Source organism: Taudactylus pleione, unplaced genomic scaffold (assembly GCF_031769625.1).
Source record: "Taudactylus pleione unplaced genomic scaffold, aTauple2 ptg001784l, whole genome shotgun sequence".
NCBI classification, from domain to species: Eukaryota; Metazoa; Chordata; class Amphibia; order Anura; family Myobatrachidae; genus Taudactylus; species Taudactylus pleione.
In genome coordinates, this window is record NW_028286181.1 from 100,542 (window position 1) to 121,895 (window position 21,354).

The window sequence follows — 21,354 nt, forward strand, 5'->3', positions numbered from 1 at the left end:
CTATTTAAAGTAAAATTGACATATTATTATCCGATGACTGCTACAAGTACCAGAGCTGCCTTTTGATATGATATTACCAGGATTTCTCCAGGATTAACGTAGTGCAAACTGTGACCCTAGAATGGGAGCAATGCGGTTCAGATTGTTGTTTTAATATTTTCTTACATCGGTGATAAAGAGGTTTAATTTATCAGTTGGATAATATTAAAGTTTAATTATCCCACCAACTGCAGTGACTGTAATATAATCAGATCTTCTGGAGTCCATTCTATTTGTATTTATGACTCGTATATAATATATATACTTTTTTTTATTATATATTATATATGGGATTATGAATTGTATATTACAGTGGTTGTGATATATTATTATTTATTTACTAAATCTGATTTGTTCATATTTTTAAATTGAGGTCTATATTCCTGCGCTCCCTAGTTGTCTTGAATATTTAGACATGACTACATTTATTGCATTTCCTAAATCCTTTTTGTTTTACCTAAAAAAAATAGGTCATAAAAGTTACTTTTCTCAGTCATGATACAGTATATCACTGATCTCATCATATAATCCTTTACGGCTACTGTCAGATCAAGGGTAGTTTGTGTTCTCGGACAGGATCTTTATTCTGGAGTTAGTGTGGATACTGAATGCAGAAAGCTGGGCGGTCTTATAAAGTTCCTATGTATGAGAGGAGTGTAGAGACTGGTACTGGCTGAGCAGGAATGGGAAAATGGGGAACTGAAGTAAAACTGGAAATCAGGATACGGGATAGCGACCGGATAGTTGGATACCAGACAGGAACTTGCTTGGCGAGTAGGGGGCTGGGACTGGAAAGGCTGGTTACTGGGCTGGGACCGGAATGGCTGGTTACTGGGCTGGGACCGGAATGGCTGGTTACTGGGCTGGGACCGGAATGGCTGGTTACTGGGCTGGGACCGGAATGGCTGGTTACTGGGCTGGGACCGGAATGGCTGGTTACTGGGCTGGGACCGGAATGGCTGGTTACTGGGCTGGGACCGGAAAGGCTGGTTACTGGGCTGGGACCGGAATGGCTGGTTACTGGGCTGGGACTGGAAAGGCTGGTTACTGGGCTGGGACCAGACCAATTAGGTGCAGCAGGTCTGCGAACAACAGTAACTGGTACTGAGGAGTATATTTACTAAAGTGCAGGTTTACAGTGGAGTTGTTGCCCATAGAAACCAGATTCTAGCTATTATCTTCTAGAAGGTGCTAGATAAATAATAACTAGAATCTGATTAGTTGCTATGGGCAACAACTACACTTCTAAAAAAACCTGCAATTTAGTAAATAAACAAAAAAACATCTCAGGATTAAAAGGACACTGATAACTGGATACAGGCAGCAGAACTGTGGCCACAGGTAGCTCAGTTTCCCAAAATGTTGCACTGGCAACTGTCAGTACATCAGGAAGTCCTTTTATAAAGCATAATAGTCTCTGATTGGTCCTAGGAGTCATGTGGGTGGGGACCAGATCAACCATTGGCTATCTGGCGGTCAGGTGACTGGGACCAAGATGGCATCGCCAAGGAAACTGAGCCAGCAAGAGCAATGCAGGAGGAGATACCGGAACCACCAATACATGAAGAAGAGTGTGGAGCAAGCAGAGGGGAATGGAGAGACTGGGAGACCCCGTGTCAGCCACACAGAAAGACGGAAAGGTAAACAGCGGGGGGTGACCGCAGGAATTGTAACAGCTCCAATGGTATATAATTCTAATGAAAAACTCTATGCGCCAACTAGATTGTAGTCATACATTTTATTATATGATTCTGTCACAAAGCAGGAAATATGTTTGTAGGAAAATATATAGGGCCAAATGTAATAGGGCGAGAGTATAGAAAATGTGAGAGTTTTCTCACACTTGTTAAACTCACCCAATGTAATAGAGTCTGAGTATATGCAAACTCGCATGTTTTTAGACTAAAAGAGCTCACGATTTAACAATCTCATTTATATGTTTTCCCATTTTGAAGATAAAACTCGACCTATATGAGAGGTTACTGCTAATCTCTCACATTTTCTAATCTCTCACCCTATTACATGTGGCCCATAGTGTCACAGTTTAGGACTTTGTTTACATTCCTGCAGAAATCCGTCTTAAAGGTGCAAACACACGGGACGATTCGCTCCGTGAACGACACTGAGCACAACACTGAACGAAAACAAGAACGATTTTGTTCACTACCGAGCTCCCTCCCTCATCCCCGAACATGTTCAACCTGACACTATCGGGAGGTTCGGGCGCTGAACGTTAACTACCAACTACAAACGGGAGCGCGCATTGGTAGTTATCGTTCATCGTTTTGGGGCAAAAACTGAGTTTTTGGACGACTGAACCATAACGATATCGTTATCGTTCCGTCGTCCAAAAAATCGCTGCGTGTGTACGCACCTTTAGTATTAAGTGAATTGTTGATTACGTGGAAGGCTACAAAACTATTCTACATTCTGAAAATAAAAACTCTGACTATAAAATGTCTGGTATGAATAACAGGGAATTATAATACCACAAATCTCATTCAAATAATTGTTTAATAGCAACAATGTATTTGATTAATGGAGCTAAGCAGTATACCGTCATCCGCTGATCACACACCCGGATCAGGTCACTTGCATCATCACAGAGACATTGTTAAGCCCAGGGAAAGTTTAACTTATTGCTTCTTCCTGGTAGCAAGAAGACTCTGCTGGCTCAGATACAGCTATAGTAACACCAGCCAATTACCTGATCAATCTCAATATTTACATTAACTATAATTTTAGACATAGTCATCATCAGGATTAAATATAATATATTAGTTATCCAAATTTCTTCATAATAAACCTAACTACAATTCATTAAGTATTTGTGATTACTGTTGCAGTGGCGCTTAGAAGTTTATGAACCCATTTTCAAACTTCTGTATAAATGGTAGGTGTTGAGGCCAGATGACCTGGCTCTGCCGGGCGATCACAGAATTTTGTCACTGATAGAATAGAGGGTGGTTACTCATCCCTGATTAACCGGAGTGGGCTTACTTCACCGCTCCTAGGGTTTCCTTCTCAAAGTCAGTAACCGCCTGTTACTGACTCCTCCCACTGCGTAGTGGGCAGGTAACTCGCTGCCACTATCAGGCTCCTACCACCAGCACCTGGTTATATGTGTACCTGCAGCTGCAATACTTCCTGGGTAGTGTCAGCTAATTCCCACTGGTCCCTCATTATGGAGTCTGCACTAGACAGCTGCAAGAGGGTTAAAGTTTGGAGACACTGGGCTCATTCCAGAATAGCCGGAGAACAGAATAGCCTTTTGTACTATTCTGGTAGTCACAGGATACAAGCAGATGCAGCGTCTTAAGGCAAGATGTTTATTACTCATACAGCTTTAAAAAGACTAAGGGGGGAATTCAATGAGGGTACTTGGGGCCTGATTCAGAGCTGCTCGCACGATGTGTATGCAAATCGTGTAGGCAGTGCTACCGCACAGCAATGCATTAGCACGCCCGGTATTTCTTAGAGAGCGATCACATAGTGTATGCAGACACCCACCAGCCTGTATTAAGACGCCCACTTGTGCACGTCATGTCCGGGAAGTGTATGCAACCATCAGTACATCGGGTACATAGGATGCTATCGCAGCGCTTGAGGTTGACCATACCCTGCCATAAGCACTGCGAGCACTTCAGTGTAAAAACCAGCCAGGTGACGTGTACTATGATGCTGTCTTATAATTATGTACACCTCTAACACGCCATTGAGATGCTCAGGCACGCCTGCGTTTGCACCTTCACTCCTCCGTTTTTAATGGCCAGCCCCTGTTACCACCTACAAATGGCTTCTCCTGTCACTCACTGCAGCGAGCTAATGCATTGTGAACTTTTGCTAAGGTATGCGCACAATGCGTACACACTGCATACCATCGACAGCAGCGAGCATATGCATCTTAGCGAGCGGGTCTAAATCAGGCCCTTGGTTCATAACCCTTAGGACACCCCCCACCCCAATGACTAATTAGGAAAAAAAAATAGCTTAATTCCCCCTAATAATGACATGTCCTTTTTATGGTGAAAATATAAAAAGTGTTGTAAAATGGGTTTAAAGTACAGCGTCAGGTTTTGGAATCGTGCAGTCGTTTATCAGTCTGGGAAGTGCCTACACTGAATGAGCAGTCTTTCAGTGTAGACACATCATCTGCAAACATGCTGAACCTGATGTAATCGTCAGGTTGACCAGCATGTTTGCCCGATGATAGATGTCTAAAAGACCAATTTTTTAAACTATCTGCAAACGATTTTCAAATGATTATCGAACGATGTCGATATCGTTATCGTTCAATCCTTCATTTTAATTGTCTAGTGGATAGGCACCTTTACTTCCAGGATTCTGTAAGGTGATCTCAGCACCTTCTCTGGCTGAATTTGGACCCCAGAGGCAGGTAAACAAGATCCCCAGACATCTGTCTCCTGACCACCAAGTGTAAGCTCTTTAGAGCTCCAGTGAAACAATTAGCTATCTCAGCAGGACAGCTCTACCAGCAGGGTTGTCTTAACAGCAGTGTGGGCCCTGGGCAAAGCAATGCACTGGGGCCCCTACCCATTCATTCACGGGAAAAAAATATAAATGGTCAATAAAATTAAACCCTTCTGCATGCCCTTCAGACCTCCCACACATGCATAGAGACTCTGTCTGACTGGTCTGAAGCTGGCTGATGAAGTGAAACTCAGACTGAGGTGGGTACTCGTCACCCTAGGGTATTGGGTGGGGGAGGTTAGATCAGAATACAGTGCACCAGCGGCTGGCTTATAAAAATATCACAAATTTACCAACTGGCCGCAGCTGCAGGGGGCGGGTTGGCGGGCCCCTACAAGCTTCAGGCCCTTGGGCAACTGCCCAAAAAACCCAATGGAAGAGATGGCCCTGTCTACCAGCAGCTCCTCATACCACTTTGGGCCGTGAGGTTGCAGGACAAGTTATTCTGGTTTCCTGGGACAACCGTCAGCCCACAGAAGGTTTCAGATCCTCCTAGACCACCAAGGAAATGTATTTAAAAGTGAAAACCCACTTACAATTTAAAACACATTATACTTGAAATATAAATACAGATATACCTTTTAAATATATATACTCTGCGCTTAGTGTCGGCACTAGGCTTTACACACCACAGCGCTGCAGCTCGTCATCTGCTTTCCTAGCTCAGTGCTGCACATAACTTATAAAATAGATTATAAATGTTATACAGCCTTTATGTTTTATATTTATTGTCAACACAGCCCTGCCCTGCAGCTTGAGACTATGTCATGTCAACAGTGGCTGTTGATTTGCACAACGGGGTTAACTGCATACCGCCGCAGCTGCCAGACTGTGCTGCGGCAAACCTGGTCTCCAGACTGATTTCTCTGTCCCCCAGGGTCACAACCCTGCAGCCAGGGACAACTGTCCCGGCTGCAGCGGCTCTTTGCACACTTCATTGCCTAGCTGTGGCCGGCACCTGACACGGAGCGGAGTGCTGGGGCGCCAGAAGCTAAGCTCCCGCTCCCCAGCATTACGCAGTTCATAAGCCCTGCAGCCTGGGACCTGCATCGTCGCAGTGCTTTCGGGGCTGTGGCGCAAATATATATTTTTACGTTTTTTTCTTTGTTTGTTTTAGACACACAGCGCCCGGTGCCAGTAATACATTTGAAAATGGCACCTAGTGCCACTAATCATTTGAAATTGGCGTCTAGCACCGATAATTCTCTTTAAAAATGGCTCTATGCCCCCAGGGCTAACCCCTTCAGTGCCACATGGGCCGGGTCTTTGACCAGGTGTGACATAGTGGAAAACAAATACAGGGTCTCATTCAGACCCGGTCGCAAGCACTGAGCGCTCGCAACTGAGTCTATGTTAAGGCCCTGCGCACGCGCAGCGGCCGCACTACGCGTGCGCAAGCCCTGGAGCGAGAGAGAAATTCTCTCCAGTGAGATTAATTCCCTGTACAGAAATTTTGTCTTATAGGAGGATTTTGAGACCCGAGACACTAGTAACATCAGAGGATCCTGTGAATGATTTACCATCATAGGAGGCGGCAATGAATGTATGTAATGTCTTATTTGAAGATATAAATAAAAATAGGAATGGGGAAAATCGTATCTTTCCCTGAGCTCTGAAAAGGTCAGGAGACTGCCGCCCGGGTCAAATAAGTTTGCTGTAGACCGGATACCCTTGAATTGCAGCCTTTTAAAAATAGGATTCTCCATACCTGGGAGGAACTGAGGGTTACCCCAGAGTGGGATAAATTTCGAATATTTAGGGCTTCTCTTAAGGATTTTGTTGAGGGCCCACCAAGCCAAATATGTGTCTCGAAATATTAAATTATGTAAATGTTCTGGAGGCATTAGTGCTTTCGGAGTGTGTAGAAGAGCCCCCGGCGAGTAGGGTGCCAATAGTTCACAGTCTAAAGGTTATATGGTATAATTGTTACGCAAGAGAAGCCAGTCTAGTATGTATCGGAAATGTACTGCATATGTAAAGCCTAAAAGGTCTGGGAAATTGACTCCTCCGTTTTCCTTCGTAAGTTTCAATTTGGCTAGAGCTATTCTAGGTTTTTTATTGGACCAAATAAACTTCACAAACAGTCTAGAAATACGGGCAATGTCTGCGGGTGTTAAGGAGATGGGCAGCATTTGGATCATGTATGATAGTTTAGGAAAAATAATATTTTTAATTACTGCCAGTCTCCCAAGCAGTGATAGGGGTAGTAACATCCAGCGATCTATCATCTTGTATAATGCCTGAAGCAAAGGTGAGAAGTTCAAAGAATATAATTTAGATACTTGAGCAGGAATATGTACCCCTAGATACTTAATATGGGAGTCTAGAATCTTGAATTTATTCATTGATGGGGACTGTGAGATTGAGGCTATGTCACCAGAAATAACCAAGATCTCAGATTTCTCGATGTTAATTTTGTAACCCGAGAATGTCCCAAATTCTTCTATTATATCTATGACCTGCGGGACAGAATCTGAAGGGGATGACATAAATAGCAACATGTCGTCAGCGAAAAGTGCGACTCGTAGATCTACATTGCCAACTTTAATGCCTTGGTATAATGGGGATTGTCTTAATGCGATTGCCAGGGGTTCAAGCGCTATGGCAAATAATTAGGGAGATAGTGGGCATCCCTGGCGTGTGCTTCTTTGAATTAAAAACGGCGCAGAAATATATCCGTCACAGGCTACTTGTGTAGAGGGATTTGTGTAGAGGGTTTTAAGAAAAAGTATAAATTCTTTTTGGAAGCCAAACATCTCCAAGGCAGAGTATAAGTGTGGCCAGAGAACCATGTCAAATGCTTTTTCAGCATCAAGTGACATTATAATTTTATCATTGGAGTCAATATGTTTATTAGTAGCTATAATAGCGGATAAGACGCGTCTAATATTGACCACCGAATGCCTACCAGTGATAAAACCAGTTTGGTCCTCATGAATTATTGAAGGTAGGAGATGTTTCAGCCTTTCCGCCATTATTTTGGTTAATATTTTATTGTCTAGGTTGAGAAGTGATATGGGGTGATAAGAACTGGGATTACTAAGGTCTCGACCTGGTTTGGGTAAGATTTTGAGGGTGGCTGAATTGAAGTGTAATGGCATAGAGTTATATCGAATAATATGGTTTAGTACTTTTGTAAGAGTGGGACAGATCTTTTTAGAAAGTATGTGATAATATTCTGCAGATAGGCCATCAAGGCCTGGTGCTTTATAGTTTTTCATATTCTTTATTGCTTTGCTCACCTCATCCTCAGATATCGGGGAAACCAAAGTGTCATTAAATGAAGCAGAGACCTGTGGCAGTGGTAAAAATTCCCAAAACTTTTCTGATATGCCTTGGGGGGTAGAATTTTTTTCTTCTGAATACAATGTCTCATAAAATGACCTCATTACGTCCATAACCTGAATTCCTGAGGTAGTAGTGGAACCATCGGGCAAACGTAGGGGATGTACTACCGAGGGGGGATTGCTACCACAAAGCAAATTAGTAAGTAACTTCCCAGATTTATTTCCAAATTTATGGAATCTATGGTCTTTCTTAAAGGTAAATCGACTTTCCATTTTGATGAAGAGACCATCAAAACAGGACTTGGCTTTTAAATAAGCGAGTCTGTTTCCATTACTATTACATGCAGAGTAAGCTTGAAAGGCTAATGTGAGGGATTGCTGTGCAGCCAAGTAATCTTCCGCTAGCTCTTTTCTATGTGCTGACAAGTAAGAAATGATCTCGCCCTTGATAACCGCTTTGGACATTTGCCAAAATAATATCGGGTCAGTTTCTAAGTGGGCAAGGTTATTTTGCATATAATCCTCCCAAGCTTTTTCTAACTTGCATCTGAATTTTAAGGATTGTGATAGGTATGATGGAAACCGCCACACTCTGTAGTTGCCTTTATCACAATTCACATGAAGCTCCAGTCTCAAAAGAGCATGATCAGAGAGGCCAATCGGTTCCATCTCAGCTTCTGTGATAAGCGGAAACAATGCAGTGGAAAAGAGCATATGATCAATTCTGGAGAGCGTGCCATGTGCCGCAGACAGACATGAATATGACTTCTCTAACGGGTGTAGCGCTCTCCAGACATCTAAAAGATTTAAGCTGGCTGCAAAAGCTGGGACTCCCAATTTGGGGGGGTTTCCGACTACGATTAGGTGTTTTTTGTCTATCTAGGTGTACTAAAGAGATTCATGTCACCACAAATACACAAGGAGTCAGCAGGGTATTGATTTAGAAGGGCAATCAGTTGTTGAAAAAAAGATTTTGAATAAACATTTGGGGCCTGATTCAGAGCCACTCGTAAGCAGCAGCTCGTTCGCTCTGAGCGATGTTTGCCCAACTGCGCATGCGTACGGATCGTTATACGCATGCGCGAACCAGTCATTGCGGCCGAAATTCATGTGCTCGCAAAATAGCGAATGCCTGCTATTTTGAGTGACAGAATGAGGCGTATGTGGGTGGTAACAGGGGAAGGTGCTTGAAAACGGGGATTGGAGATCCGATCGCAGGCATGCTTAAAGGTCAAAACGGGCGTTTTATGGGTGTGCATAATTAAAACAGCAGCGTCATTGACCACGTCACTGGGTTTTTTTTTTAGCCAGAACTGCTCGCAAAATTGTGGTAGCAAAAACCAACCACAAGAATAGCGAGCAGCTCATACCCTGGTCGATGTACTCGTTTAATCTAATAAATAGCGGACATGACGTAGGATGCGAGCGGACAGGGGGTGTAGTTTCCCAAAAAACGACATCAAGTTTTGTTCGCTCGTTCAGACCTAGAGGCGTGAACAGACCGCAAACAGCGAACGGTTCATTTGAATAGCCACCCCTATTTTCTGGACGAGCGAGCGCAAATAGCGACCGGCTCTGAATCAGGCCCTTGGTGCGTAAATGTCACAAAAGGTAAATTTTTTCCCCCCCAATAACACTTCACATATCAAGTATCGGCCCTCTGGGTCTGCTTTCGTAGATACCAGCTCTACCTGCAAGTGGTGTTTGATGATTATCACCACTCCTCTGGCTTTGGATGTGTAAGGGGCAGATGCTAAAACTTTCCATTTAAGAATGTTCAATTTGTCAATCTCAGAGGGAATTAAATGTGTCTCTTCTAAAAGAACAATGTCAATTTTAAGCTTATTTAGATAAAGGAGGATCTTTTTCCTCTTTTGGGGGGAATTAAATCCCCCCACATTCCATGAACCTATCTTATATTCCGCCATTTAGCCTGAGTAGCCAGGAAAACATGGGGCCTGATTCAGAGCCGTTCACTATTTGCGGTCGTTCGTTCAAAAACAAGGGGTGGCTATTCAAATGATCCGTTCTCAAATTGCAGTCTGTTCACACCTCTAAGTCTGAACGAGCGTGCAAAACATACGCTCGTTTATTTGTTAAAAACGCCCCCTGGCCGCTCGCACCATACGTCATGTCCGCTATTTATGGTTTTTTCAACCGCTATTTTGCGAGCAGTTCTGAGTTTAAAAAAAACAAGTGACGTGGTCAACGACGCTGCTGTATTAATTATGCACTCCCTTAAAACGCCCGTTTTGACCTTTAAGCACGCCTGCGTTCGAATTCCACTCCCCCGTTTACAAGCACCTTCCCCTGTTACAACCCACATACGCCTCATTCTGTCACTCAAAATAGCAGGCACTCGCTATATAGCGTACAAACGATTTTCGGCCGCACTGACTGGTTCGCGCATGCGTACTAAAAACCGTACGCATGCGCAGATGTGCGAACATCGCTCGGAACGAGCGTACGGCCATTAGCGAGCGGCTCTGAATGAGGGCCATGATGTTTAAACACATCTATAAAGGTCAAAGGGAGGAGGACACAAAAGGGAAATACAAAACAAAGACAAAGACAGGGACATAACATTTTATGCAAACATTTAAGAATTCAAATGTGGTTACTAGAGTCAGCGGAGACATATCGTCTCCACAGAGCTTCAGCAACAATTATGTACTTAGTAATTAGACTATCCGGTGAACAAATATAATATACTTATTCCAATAAAATGTAGAGAAAATAGCTCCTAACCAAACCGGCAGCATTTAGTAAATATATATAGAGCCACTATAATTAAAGTTACTGTCATATCTCTTTAGTCGGTAAATGCCTAATATATAGACCATAGTCTGGTGATAATAACTAAAACAATAAGGAACATTACCAACACATAAGTAACATGGTAGATTCCCTTTGAAGTTTCATCTTGGTTTATTTTTATTTTTTTTCCCCCTTTCCCCTCCTTCTCTCCTCTCAGTGAGACTAGCAATACACATAACAGATCAGTACAAGTCACTTCCAAATCAAAGGATTCATACAACCTGAGAATGTCTCGGTATGACCTCCTATGGCATTAGTCAAGAGGGACTAACGTTATGGTTTCCAGTGTGAACTTTGAATATACCCGGCAGAGTCAGTGATTGTGATGCTATTCTGTTGCCTCCGGATTAAGTCCCCTGAATTCTTCTTCTTGTTCTCGGAGAAATGCTTCTGCGTCTGCTACAGATGTGAAGTCGACGAAGGAGGAGCCATCATATTAACGAAGCCGTGCGGGATAGAGTAAAGCAAATTTTTTCTGATCTCTAACCAGGCGGGAGCATATAGGAGAAAAGTCCTTTCGCGCTTTTGAGAGTTCAACTGAGTAGTCTTGGAATATTAGTAGTTTACTTGCTTCCCACGTGATATCTCTTCGCTTTCTTGAGGCATTCCAGATAGCCTCTTTGTGGAGGTAATTTAAACATTTAAAAAGAACAACACGGGGGAGAGCACCCTTATCGGATTTCTGCTGCCCTATTCTGTGGGCTCTCTCTACGACCAGGTCATGGCAAACATCTTGTATGTGTAGCATAGTGGGGAGGGTAGTACGTAGAAAGTCATAAAGCCCGGGGCCTCTGACTTCTTCAGGTAGCCCCACAACACGTAAGTTATTGCGGCGCGACCTGTTTTCTAGGTCGTCTAGTTTGCACCAAATTTGATGCCTTGCTTTCTCCGTCTCCCACACTGATTTTTTGACATTGGCCACATCATGGAATATTTCTCCTAGTCTGTGTTCCGTAGTGAGAACTCTTTGAGATAACTGGGATAGTTGGGCTTTGATGTCTGCTGTCTGGCTTGTAGCAGGGGTCCCATAGCTTCCCTGACTGCTTGCACCAAAGAGCCATAAGTAACAGGCGTCTCATCCGTGTTTGCTGGAGAGAGAGATGATTCTAGTGATTCCTCTGACTTATTACAATTGTCTTGGGGTAAGCCTTTTGTGGATTGAGGAGAGTTTGGGACTGATATTGTTTGTCCCATGGTTTGCGACGCCATATTGGGATCTAGGGTGCGGCGATCTGCTCACTGGCGTTGCTGTTTCCCAGGCGCTGGCGGCATATGGACAGACTCACTGTGTTGCCTGAGAGGTTCGGGGATCGTGAGCGTTGAAAGCGGCTGACGGGAGGCTGGATGTCAGCTGTGAAATAGCTGTGCTGCCGGGTGAGTAGTGGAGCTCCTCCGTCTAGCAGCCGCTCATATCAGCGCCGGAACCGGAAGTCATTTTTTTTATTTTTTTTTTAATCTCTCCAATTTTCAAAAAATAGAACATACAGCCATAGAAAAGAAAGACGTTGAAAAACATCAAACTACCTTATTTCCTTAAATTTGGTTTTAGAAAATTTGGTATATAAAAAAAAACCAATAATATCTAATAATTAAAATATTGAATATAGAATAATAATGAAAAAAAAAACAGATAAGGGGGGGGGGGAGGAACACCAAGCAGCAATGTAATGTTAATTAAATAATAATAAAAATTACATAACTAGAATAGTTTCAAAAGTATAAAGTGAGGATTAAACCAGACCTGGAAGGCTCCTATTAAAGTGAGAGTGCCAAGGGGCCCATACTTCATGAAATTTTGGCATTTTGTCATGGAGGAGAGCAGTGATATACTCCATGGAAGCAGTGTACCAGATTCTATTGAGTAATGCAGGAATGGGGGGCGAATGCATTTTTTTCCAGTTAGTCGCAATCAAAATTTTAGCAGCGTTACATGACCACAAAGTCTGTTATAGGGTTTAGGAGTGTCAGGAAATGGTGTACAAACCAATACATGTAATGGATCCTTAATAGGTGCAGAGTTAAAGATATTACCTAACAATGATATGACTTCATCCCAGTACGTTGAAATCAGCGGACAGTCCCACCAAATGTGGAAGTAGGAGCCTTTAGGTCCACACTGACGCCAACAAAGGTCTGATGTTAATGGGTAGATGGAATGAAGTCTTTCAGGGACCATATACCATCTGGTATAAAGTTTGTAAGCGGTTTCTTTAAAATTGGTGTTAATGGACGTCTTAGAGACCAGCTGACGAATATCTGACCATTCCTCATCATCCAGATTCCTACCCAGGTCAGTCTCCCATGCTATTTCAAATGGCTCTTTGAATTCAGTGGAGGACCCAGCTAATAGGGAGTATAGAATAGAAATAGTACCTTTACGGTCAGGGTTGTAAATGCAGAGGCGCTCAAAGGAGCCGAGTTCCCTGAGGGGACGTGATTTACTGAGGGAGTTAATAAGACTAGTGATCTGCAAATATGCAAAGTGGTAGTTCGGTTGTAGGCCAGATTTTTCGTATAGTTCCTCAAAAGTTCGAGGGGCAAAATCCCCAATAACATGCAACACTCTAGTGATGCCCACAGCTACCCATGGGCGCGAGTAAGGGCCCACACAACCCAAAGGGAACTGAGGATGTCTCCAAAGGGGTGTCAATGGGGATGGGTATGTCCAACCGTTTATTCACCCTGTCCCAAATACTTAAAGTGGCCTTAACACATGGAACCGTATGCACCGAGGCTGGTCTCAGATGTGGAGGGAGCCATGGGAGAAAACCCACCCTTTGGTCTCCAATCAAATCGCTTTCAATATCCACCCATTTTTTATGTCCAGGGTTTAGATGCCAAGACATAATGTGGCTGAACTGTGCAGCAAAATAATAACGTTCAAAAATAGGGAGGCCTAAACCCCCGTTAATAGAGGACTTAGCCAGACAAACTCTGCGAGTACGGGGTCTTTTACCCTGCCATAGGTATGAAAGTACCACATAGCGACTGAATATTGCATAAAAATATAGATGGAAGAGCAATTGGGATCGTTTGAAACAAATAAAGCAATCTGGGTAAAATGTTCATTTTAATAGAATTAATATGTCCAGTCCAAGAAATACAGAGGGGAGCCCATCTGGCCAAATCTACTTTAATGGATTGTAAGAGAGGAATATAGTTAGCTACATACAACTGCTCATATAGTTTTGTTATCTGGATACCAAGATAAGTAAGTGATTTCGGTCGCCAAAGAGAACCAAAATTAAGTTCCAGTAATTTGGAAGCAGAAGATGAAAGGTGAAATGCCAGTGCCTTTGATTTTGACCTATTTATTTTGTACCCCGAGTATGTACCGTACAAGGCTACTTCAGCCTCCAAGTTGGGAAGTGATGTCAGGGGAGAGGAAAGGGTCAATAATACGTCGTCCGCATATAGTGAGAGTTTGTATTCCTTATTTAGAATGGCGATACCTTTGATATCGGGGTTTTCCCGTATCTTGGCCGCCAGGGGTTCAATGCTTAAAAGCATAGAGTAAAGGGGAGAGGGGGCAGCCCTGCCTGGTTCCATTATTTATTCTGATTGTCGGGGACGAGAGTCCATTAGTGGATACTATTGCAGTCGGATTAAAATACAATGCTCGTCCTGCTTGCAGAAAACCACCACAAAAACCATACGCCTGTAATGCCCGAAACAATAAATGGCCAGGATAGCCTGTCAAAGGCTTTCTCTGCGTCTAATGACAACAATACTGCAGGTGTTTTAAATCTATTAATGTGTGTGATGAGATTAACTGTACGCCGGGTATTGTCCAGAGCTTGTCTAGAAGGCACAAAGCCAACCTGATCTATATCAATAAGCTGCTGGAGATACAAATTTAATCTATTGGCCAATATTCTAGCAAACAATTTAAGGTCAGCGTTAATCAATGAGATTGATCGATAGTTAGTGCAACATGTAGGGTCTTTTTATGGTTTTGGAATTACAATAATAGTCGATTTAAGGGTGTCTGTATGAAAACTTTCCCCCTGTAGTATCTTATTAAAAAGGGTGAGCTAATGGGAGGACAGTACACCTGAAAAGGACTTGTAATAAGAAGCAGGCAAGCCATCTGGGCCAGGGGCCTTAGAGGATTTCAGGCTATTCAGGGCAGCGACAAATTCTTCAGTTGAGATTGGAGAGTTAATTTTAGATATAGAGGAATTGTTTAGTTTGGGGAGGTTACAAGAATCCAAATAGGCCTGTAAATCAAGTGAATCTGGTACAGATACAGAACCCCCATCTTGCAGGTTGTATAGAGATTTATAAAAAGAGTAAAAATAATCATTAATAACTACTGGATCATAGCTAAGAATACCCTTTTTATTCCTAAGGGACGTAATTGTTCGGGTTGCTCGTTTAGGGCGCAATCGGGCAGCTAATAGTGTGTCAGATTTATTTCTTTTTTCATAAAACCTCTGATTCAACAATCTAAGAGATCTCTCTGTTCGCTCAGCGAGCAAAGATTGGAGCTCCCCTCGTACAGCCTGGATCTGGGAATATACAAAACGAGAGTGGGTAGATTTGTGAACACGTTCAAGCTGTTCTAACTTGGTGTTGAGTTCGACAGTCTTTTCAATGTCACTTGTTTCTAGTGAATGGTTACGCTACATTATCAGTGATGTCACTAGTTCCTAGTAAATGGATAGGCTGCGTTCTCAGTGATATCAATGGTTCCTAGTGAATGGTTAGGCTGCATTCTCAGTGATATCAATGGTTCCTAGTGAATGGTTAGGCTGCATTCTCAGTGATGTCACTGGTTCCTAGTGATTAGATTGGCTGCATTCTCAGTGATGTCACTGGTTCCTAGTGAATGGATAGGCTGCATTCTCAGTGATTTCACTGGTTCCTAGTGAATGGATACGGCTGCATTCTCAGTGATGTCACTGGTTCCTAGTGAATGTATAGGCTGTGGTTCTTAGATATTTCACTTGTTCTCAGTGAATGTATAGGCTGTGGTTTTCAGTGATGTCACTTGTTCTTAGTGAATGGATAGGCTGCATTGTCTTTAATTAGGTTCAGCTCACAAAAATGGTTGCCACCAATGTGTGAGCAATTGTTTCTGTCGATTTTATACCATTCTGAATAGTTACAATTCATGCAACCAGTATAGAGTAATAGCACAGATTACTGCTCCTAGAATACCCTCTCATAATTCACTTGTAGATCTCTGCATAAATACAGCGGGGCTGTAGCCATACAAATGAATCACGACCACACACAACAAAGCGGCAAAAACTTACTCAGATAAGGTGACAGGGCAGGGCAAATTTTAAAATCCTTTTTGGCGGACTCTTCTACCACAACTGAGTTTGCTTTGTCTTCAGTCTTCTCACATGACGGAGGCCCCCAAAAATTATCAGCTGCAGACTTGTATTTTGGGGAGTTGTGTGCGCCGTCTCTTAGATAAATGGTGGCCCAGCTAACTAGTATCAAGCACACGGAAATCAGAAGCAAAACCTTTATCTTGCAGAACAGGTTGCCTACAGCGTTGCTTATTCCCATCGTTGGATCCTGCCGGATCAGAAACAGTCACTCGAGCAAGCCTTGCGCAGAGCAGAAACGGGAGAGGGGTGTAGTGTAGATCACGTCCTCTCATCCTCCTCCTGCTTAGGTGATCCCTCAGCAATCCTTCAGCGTGCGGGATTCACGGCTCACAGCCCCGAGACAGGGAAACAAACCTGGGGCGAGAGAGGTGGTTTTAGAATGTATTGTAAAAGCTTAAACTTTCCTGGCAATATTAGATTTTTAACATTGCAGGGCTAAATGGCATATCTAATCCTCACAAGTAATAGGAGGGTGTGAGAGCAAAAAGCCTGTATACATTAGCAATTAGTTGCTTGCACAGTAATGTTAAACATTCTCGCTGTGTGTGTATAATATAAAATTATATAAAAATATCATACAAACTCGGCACTCACTTTTCAAACTGTCATTTCTTTGAATACAGGGAATGTTAGTTCCAAAATCTTGCCGTAATTAACTAACATTCCCTGTATTCAAAGAAATTACAGTTTGAAAAGTGCGGAGTTTGTATATTTTTTTGTACATGGTGTGGCCACATACCAAGGGCACCCCAGATGGTTGAGAGCCGTGGATTAAGCCTGTCGTGTGTGTGTATTACATTATTATTATATTATAGTATATGATCAAAATGATCTATAAGGGAGCGCTATATTATCTTTCTTTATATTAATTAGCTTATTAAAACTTTTGAATACCTTGAATAATGGTAATAAAATTACACATATTAAAAAATATGTGTTGGATAACTTAATCAATGTTTAGCCTATATAAATTAACAATTGGTTGGCACCCTTTTTTAATTGACTGGTAAACTACTTTAAACAATTTATTAAAACATGGTATATTCACAATATAAAATCAAATCAATATTTGACACTTCAACATACAGTTTCACTTCTTAGTATATAGAAATTATTCCAGTTGTTGGTTCCAAGAGTATATCATAACGTGTCAATCCTATGCGTTTCATCTAGCAAGACTTCTTCAGGGGTTACCTCACATATTGCATAGAATACATTTTTCTTCTTAAAACTTTGGATACAAATCAGCAAGGAATATCTCACTAGCTTTCACAGACAATTCATGGTATAATGCCATGTATCCACTAGCAGATATTAATGAGCGATTGCACGATTACGACATCATAATCGTGCAATCACTCACTAATCGTGCATGAATCGTGCATGAAAGTGTCGAAAATGACCAACGATGTGCACTCCCACTGGTCGTTTTTAACATCAATCATCACCTGAACATGCTGGTCAATCTGCAGATAACGACAGACTGAGCATGTTCAGGGATGAGGGAGGGTGCCTACACTGAACGACATATTGTTCAGTGTAGGCACTGCAGGGGAAGAGGAACGACTGTACGTTACAATGTTGTAATTGTACTGTCGATCCACTATCTGTTAGTGGATACGCACCTTTAGTCTATGGGAGTGCTGGACCTAAGGACCATTATATTATAGTTTATTATATATATTTATTTAAAAGAAGAAAGTAGCAGCACTCAGGCAGGCTTGAAATAAAACACCGAACACAGGATCTCCTATAAACATTTCAGATTTTACTGAAACATTGTTAGGAGATTCTGTTTATTCCACCGTGTTACGCACCATGGCTAATTATACTTGGTGTTACTAGAGTGCTCTTAAGTTTGTAAATACGTAGTTTCAAGATGTAGTGGTAAGTTACTCCGATCTCTTGATCTGGTTGAAGGAGAAACTTGGCCAATCACAATGCGAGAGGTCACTGGATGTTTCTTCTTTACCAAAGTCTTGAAAGGATGGACTAACTTGTGAGGCGATAACTGACTCCCTCTGACCATTGTCTGATCAGTAAGGCATTTAATGCACTTTACAGGCAGTGTCACCTAAAGGGTATACCAAAATTAATTTAAGATTGCGTACTCTTGAAAATCAGTAGAGGTCAGCTTCCATGTACTGCTAGTAAAGTCTCATCACTAGAAATCAATTGCCATAGGGGTTTGACACTAGTCGTCATGGTTGAAGATTTAGAAATTAATTCCGTAACTACAGGGAAGATTTGTCCTGTATCCTGTTTAGAGGGAGACTTAGGAATCCGTAATGATGCTCTTGAAGTCCCCATAACTTCATTCATGTTCAAAACTTGATTATACCCCCATGAGATTAATATCTCACCCCTACATTGAATCTCCCTGGAAGGTTGATGAGGATCTTAAGTTATGTGTCCGATTCACAGAAATTTTGAACATGGTCGTCCTTTTTGTAAGTATCTTTTTATAAGTATCTAAATAAGAGAAGACACTTCCAAAAGGCTCTGATCTCAAATATCCGCAGTAAGTGATGCCAAGAGACAGTATCAAAAGCCTTCTCAGCATCTAGGCTAAGAATCATGGTAGGAGTATCAACAGTATTATTGGAGGCAGAAATGATTGCAGCCAAGGCAGTACGAACCACTATCCTAGCTGGTGTGGAGTTAGAACATCTGGTAAAATAGACTGAACATGGTTAGCCATTATTTTTGATAATATCTTAAAATCCTGATTAAGTAGCGTTATGGGTCTATAAGAGGCTACAAGCTGTCAAGTTTTGGAAGCAAAATGGTGTATGATTCAGTGAAAGAGGGAAAAGGAATATGATCCTTGTGAATTCCTCTGTAGAGGAAAGTAAGAATAGGGACTATGTGTGGTTTTAAGAGTTTGAAATATGCTCCGGCGTATCCATCGGGTCCCAGGGATTTATTGTTTGGAAGCTTAGTTATCACCATAGATACCTCCTCCTCCTCCTCAATATCATTAATAAGGATTTCCCATTGGTCATCGGAAAGTCTGGGTAACTTCTCTTCATCTAGCAAATAATCATGTAAAAGAGGGTCAGTCGGAGAGGCCATATACAGAGATGTATAGTATGAGTGAAAACAAGAAAGTATGTCTGTCATGGAATGGACTGTGGAGTTATTAATGGGGTTTCGAATTGTTGTAATGTGACTTTTGGTTTTCTGCCCTCTAGTCATATTTGCCAGTAAACGACCGGCCTTGTTGCCCCAACTATAATATTTGTTTGTAGTGTATTTAAACTGTCTTTCAGCATTGGCGAAAAAAGAAAACTTTCAAGAAGCTGGCGTTTCTGCCTGTAATCCGACAAATTAGGATCTCAGGGGTCCAATTCATAAACTTGATAAGCCGATGAAACCGAATGATGTAATGAGCCATATTTTTGTCGGTATTCCCGCCGTCTCAGAGCCTGATAAGCAATAATGTGGCCCCTTAGTACCGCTTTAGAAGTCGCCCAAAAAAGGGCCGGGTCATCCCAGTGTTCCAAGTTATTGTCAGTGAACTCCTGCCATTTATTTTGGAGAGGTTGAATAAAATGGTCAGATTGGCTCAGGGAGGACGGGAAGCGCCAAATTCTGGAAGAGACATCGGAATAGTGTGTCGTGAAACAAACAGATATAGGAGCGTGGTCTAATATCAGTATGTCATGTATATCAACCAAGTTTCACCTGCATAATATATCATACCGGTATTAAGAACATTAACCAAATACGTAACATTCGACATCAGAAATAAAAGCATTAAAACAAAAAAAAAAAAAAGGAAAAAAGCAGAACTTTTAGCAAACAATAAAACATGAGAAAATATGAATGTCTCTCTTATGAAAATAACATTAGCAGTGGAATAACCCCTAGCTTTCATCTAGGGGAACGAAAAGAAGGGTTGTCGGGTAACTGTAATGTAGAGACAAAGTGCCTCGCCGAGGTGGCGTCCCCAAAAATTCCATTGATTGTGACTTTAAGTCTAGCAGGAAATAATAGAGTAAATTGGTGGCAATTCTCGAAAAGTGTTTTACATATTCGTATTTGTGAGACCGCTGCTGAAAAATCTTATTGTGCAGGTGGCCTTGCGGTACATTCTCAACACCAGTTCCTTGTCTCTAAACTTTAAATGCTTGACGATAACTAGTCTGGGGCGACTGCCCTGTGAGTTCCTATCGGGGCCTAGTCTATGTGCACGTTCAATTGTCATGGTGATATCGTTATCTGAGATACCTAAAGCATGGTTGAGGTCTGTTTGCAGATAGTCTACTAAGGCTGGACCCGTTACGGATTCTGGTATACCTATGCAGCGCAAATTGTTGCGGCGGCTTCTGTTTTCCATATCATCAATCTTGTCCAATAGGGACTTAATAGTAACCTCCTGATTGTCAAATGATTGAAGTGCTACTATAGCATCTTCACTGTCACTCGTTCTCTGTTCTAAGGTATACGTTTAGTGTTGGATTCCAATTGGGACACTACAGATGTCAGGGTATTACGAAACTGCTTAAACTGCTGTTCAATGATTGGTTTTATCACTAAGAGCATTTCCTGAGCCGCTTCTGTAGCAGATGGGGCAGCTATGGGAGTGGGGAGTATCTGCATAATGAGGAGAGTGAAGGAGAAACAGCAGTTTTATTCTGAGTGGTTTTGGTCGCGGTTGCGCGACTTTCCCCATGGTTCTAGCTGGCCGCTGATCTAAATATTTGTACATAACCAGTTTGTAAAATCAATTACAGTAGCAACCGATGGTTGTAGCGAGACACACAATATCGCATAAGTCACATAACTAAATTATAAAAATAAAAGTGAAAGATAAAATTGGGCTTAAACAATATTCCGTCTAAAACAGAAAATAGTAGTATGTCTGTGAGGATACGTGGTTTCTCTCAATCACCCAGAGACTGAGCAGATGAAACCAAAGAAGTGGTTTTATTTTTCACGGCACACATCGATTGGTAATATACAATGGCAAGAGTTAAACACAGCGAACAGGCAATACGCAGGTAGCAGTCCAGACTGAGCCAGTCTCAGTAGGGGATAAAGTTCCAGAATAAGTCCACCAAATAGCTAGAGACACACAGTCCCACAGGAGAAACGATTACCCAATCCACACAGCGGTAATAGCGTATTCGTCCACCCCAGCGTTTCCAGGATAACACAGTAGAAACTATCACAGATCACACAACATTGATAGAGTATTCGTCCACACAGAACTTCCAAATGTATAAATCCACCCAAGCATTTCTGGGATACCCCCCAGTCGAAACTATCACCAATCAACTAGCAGTGAATAGCGTATATGTCCACACAGGACTGGCGATGCGTTTCACTAAGCACCTTGACAGAAATTCCCTTTTTAGCCAAGATCAGTG

At 42.1% G+C, this 21,354-nt stretch overlaps 1 protein-coding gene across 7 annotated transcripts in view; it reads right to left on the minus strand.

Annotated features, from left to right (window-relative positions):
• The window catches only part of B4GALT4 (beta-1,4-galactosyltransferase 4), a 115,911-nt gene that overhangs the window by 16,742 nt on the left and 77,815 nt on the right, over positions 1 to 21,354 (minus strand). For all 7 annotated transcript variants that reach the window (XM_088464995.1, XM_088464993.1, XM_088464999.1 and 4 more), the window contains exon 2: positions 15,896 to 16,333. In XM_088464995.1, coding sequence (XP_088321121.1) covers positions 15,896 to 16,157 — 262 coding nt within the window. In that variant the 5' untranslated portion in view covers positions 16,158 to 16,333. The remainder of the gene's footprint in view (positions 1 to 15,895; positions 16,334 to 21,354) is intronic.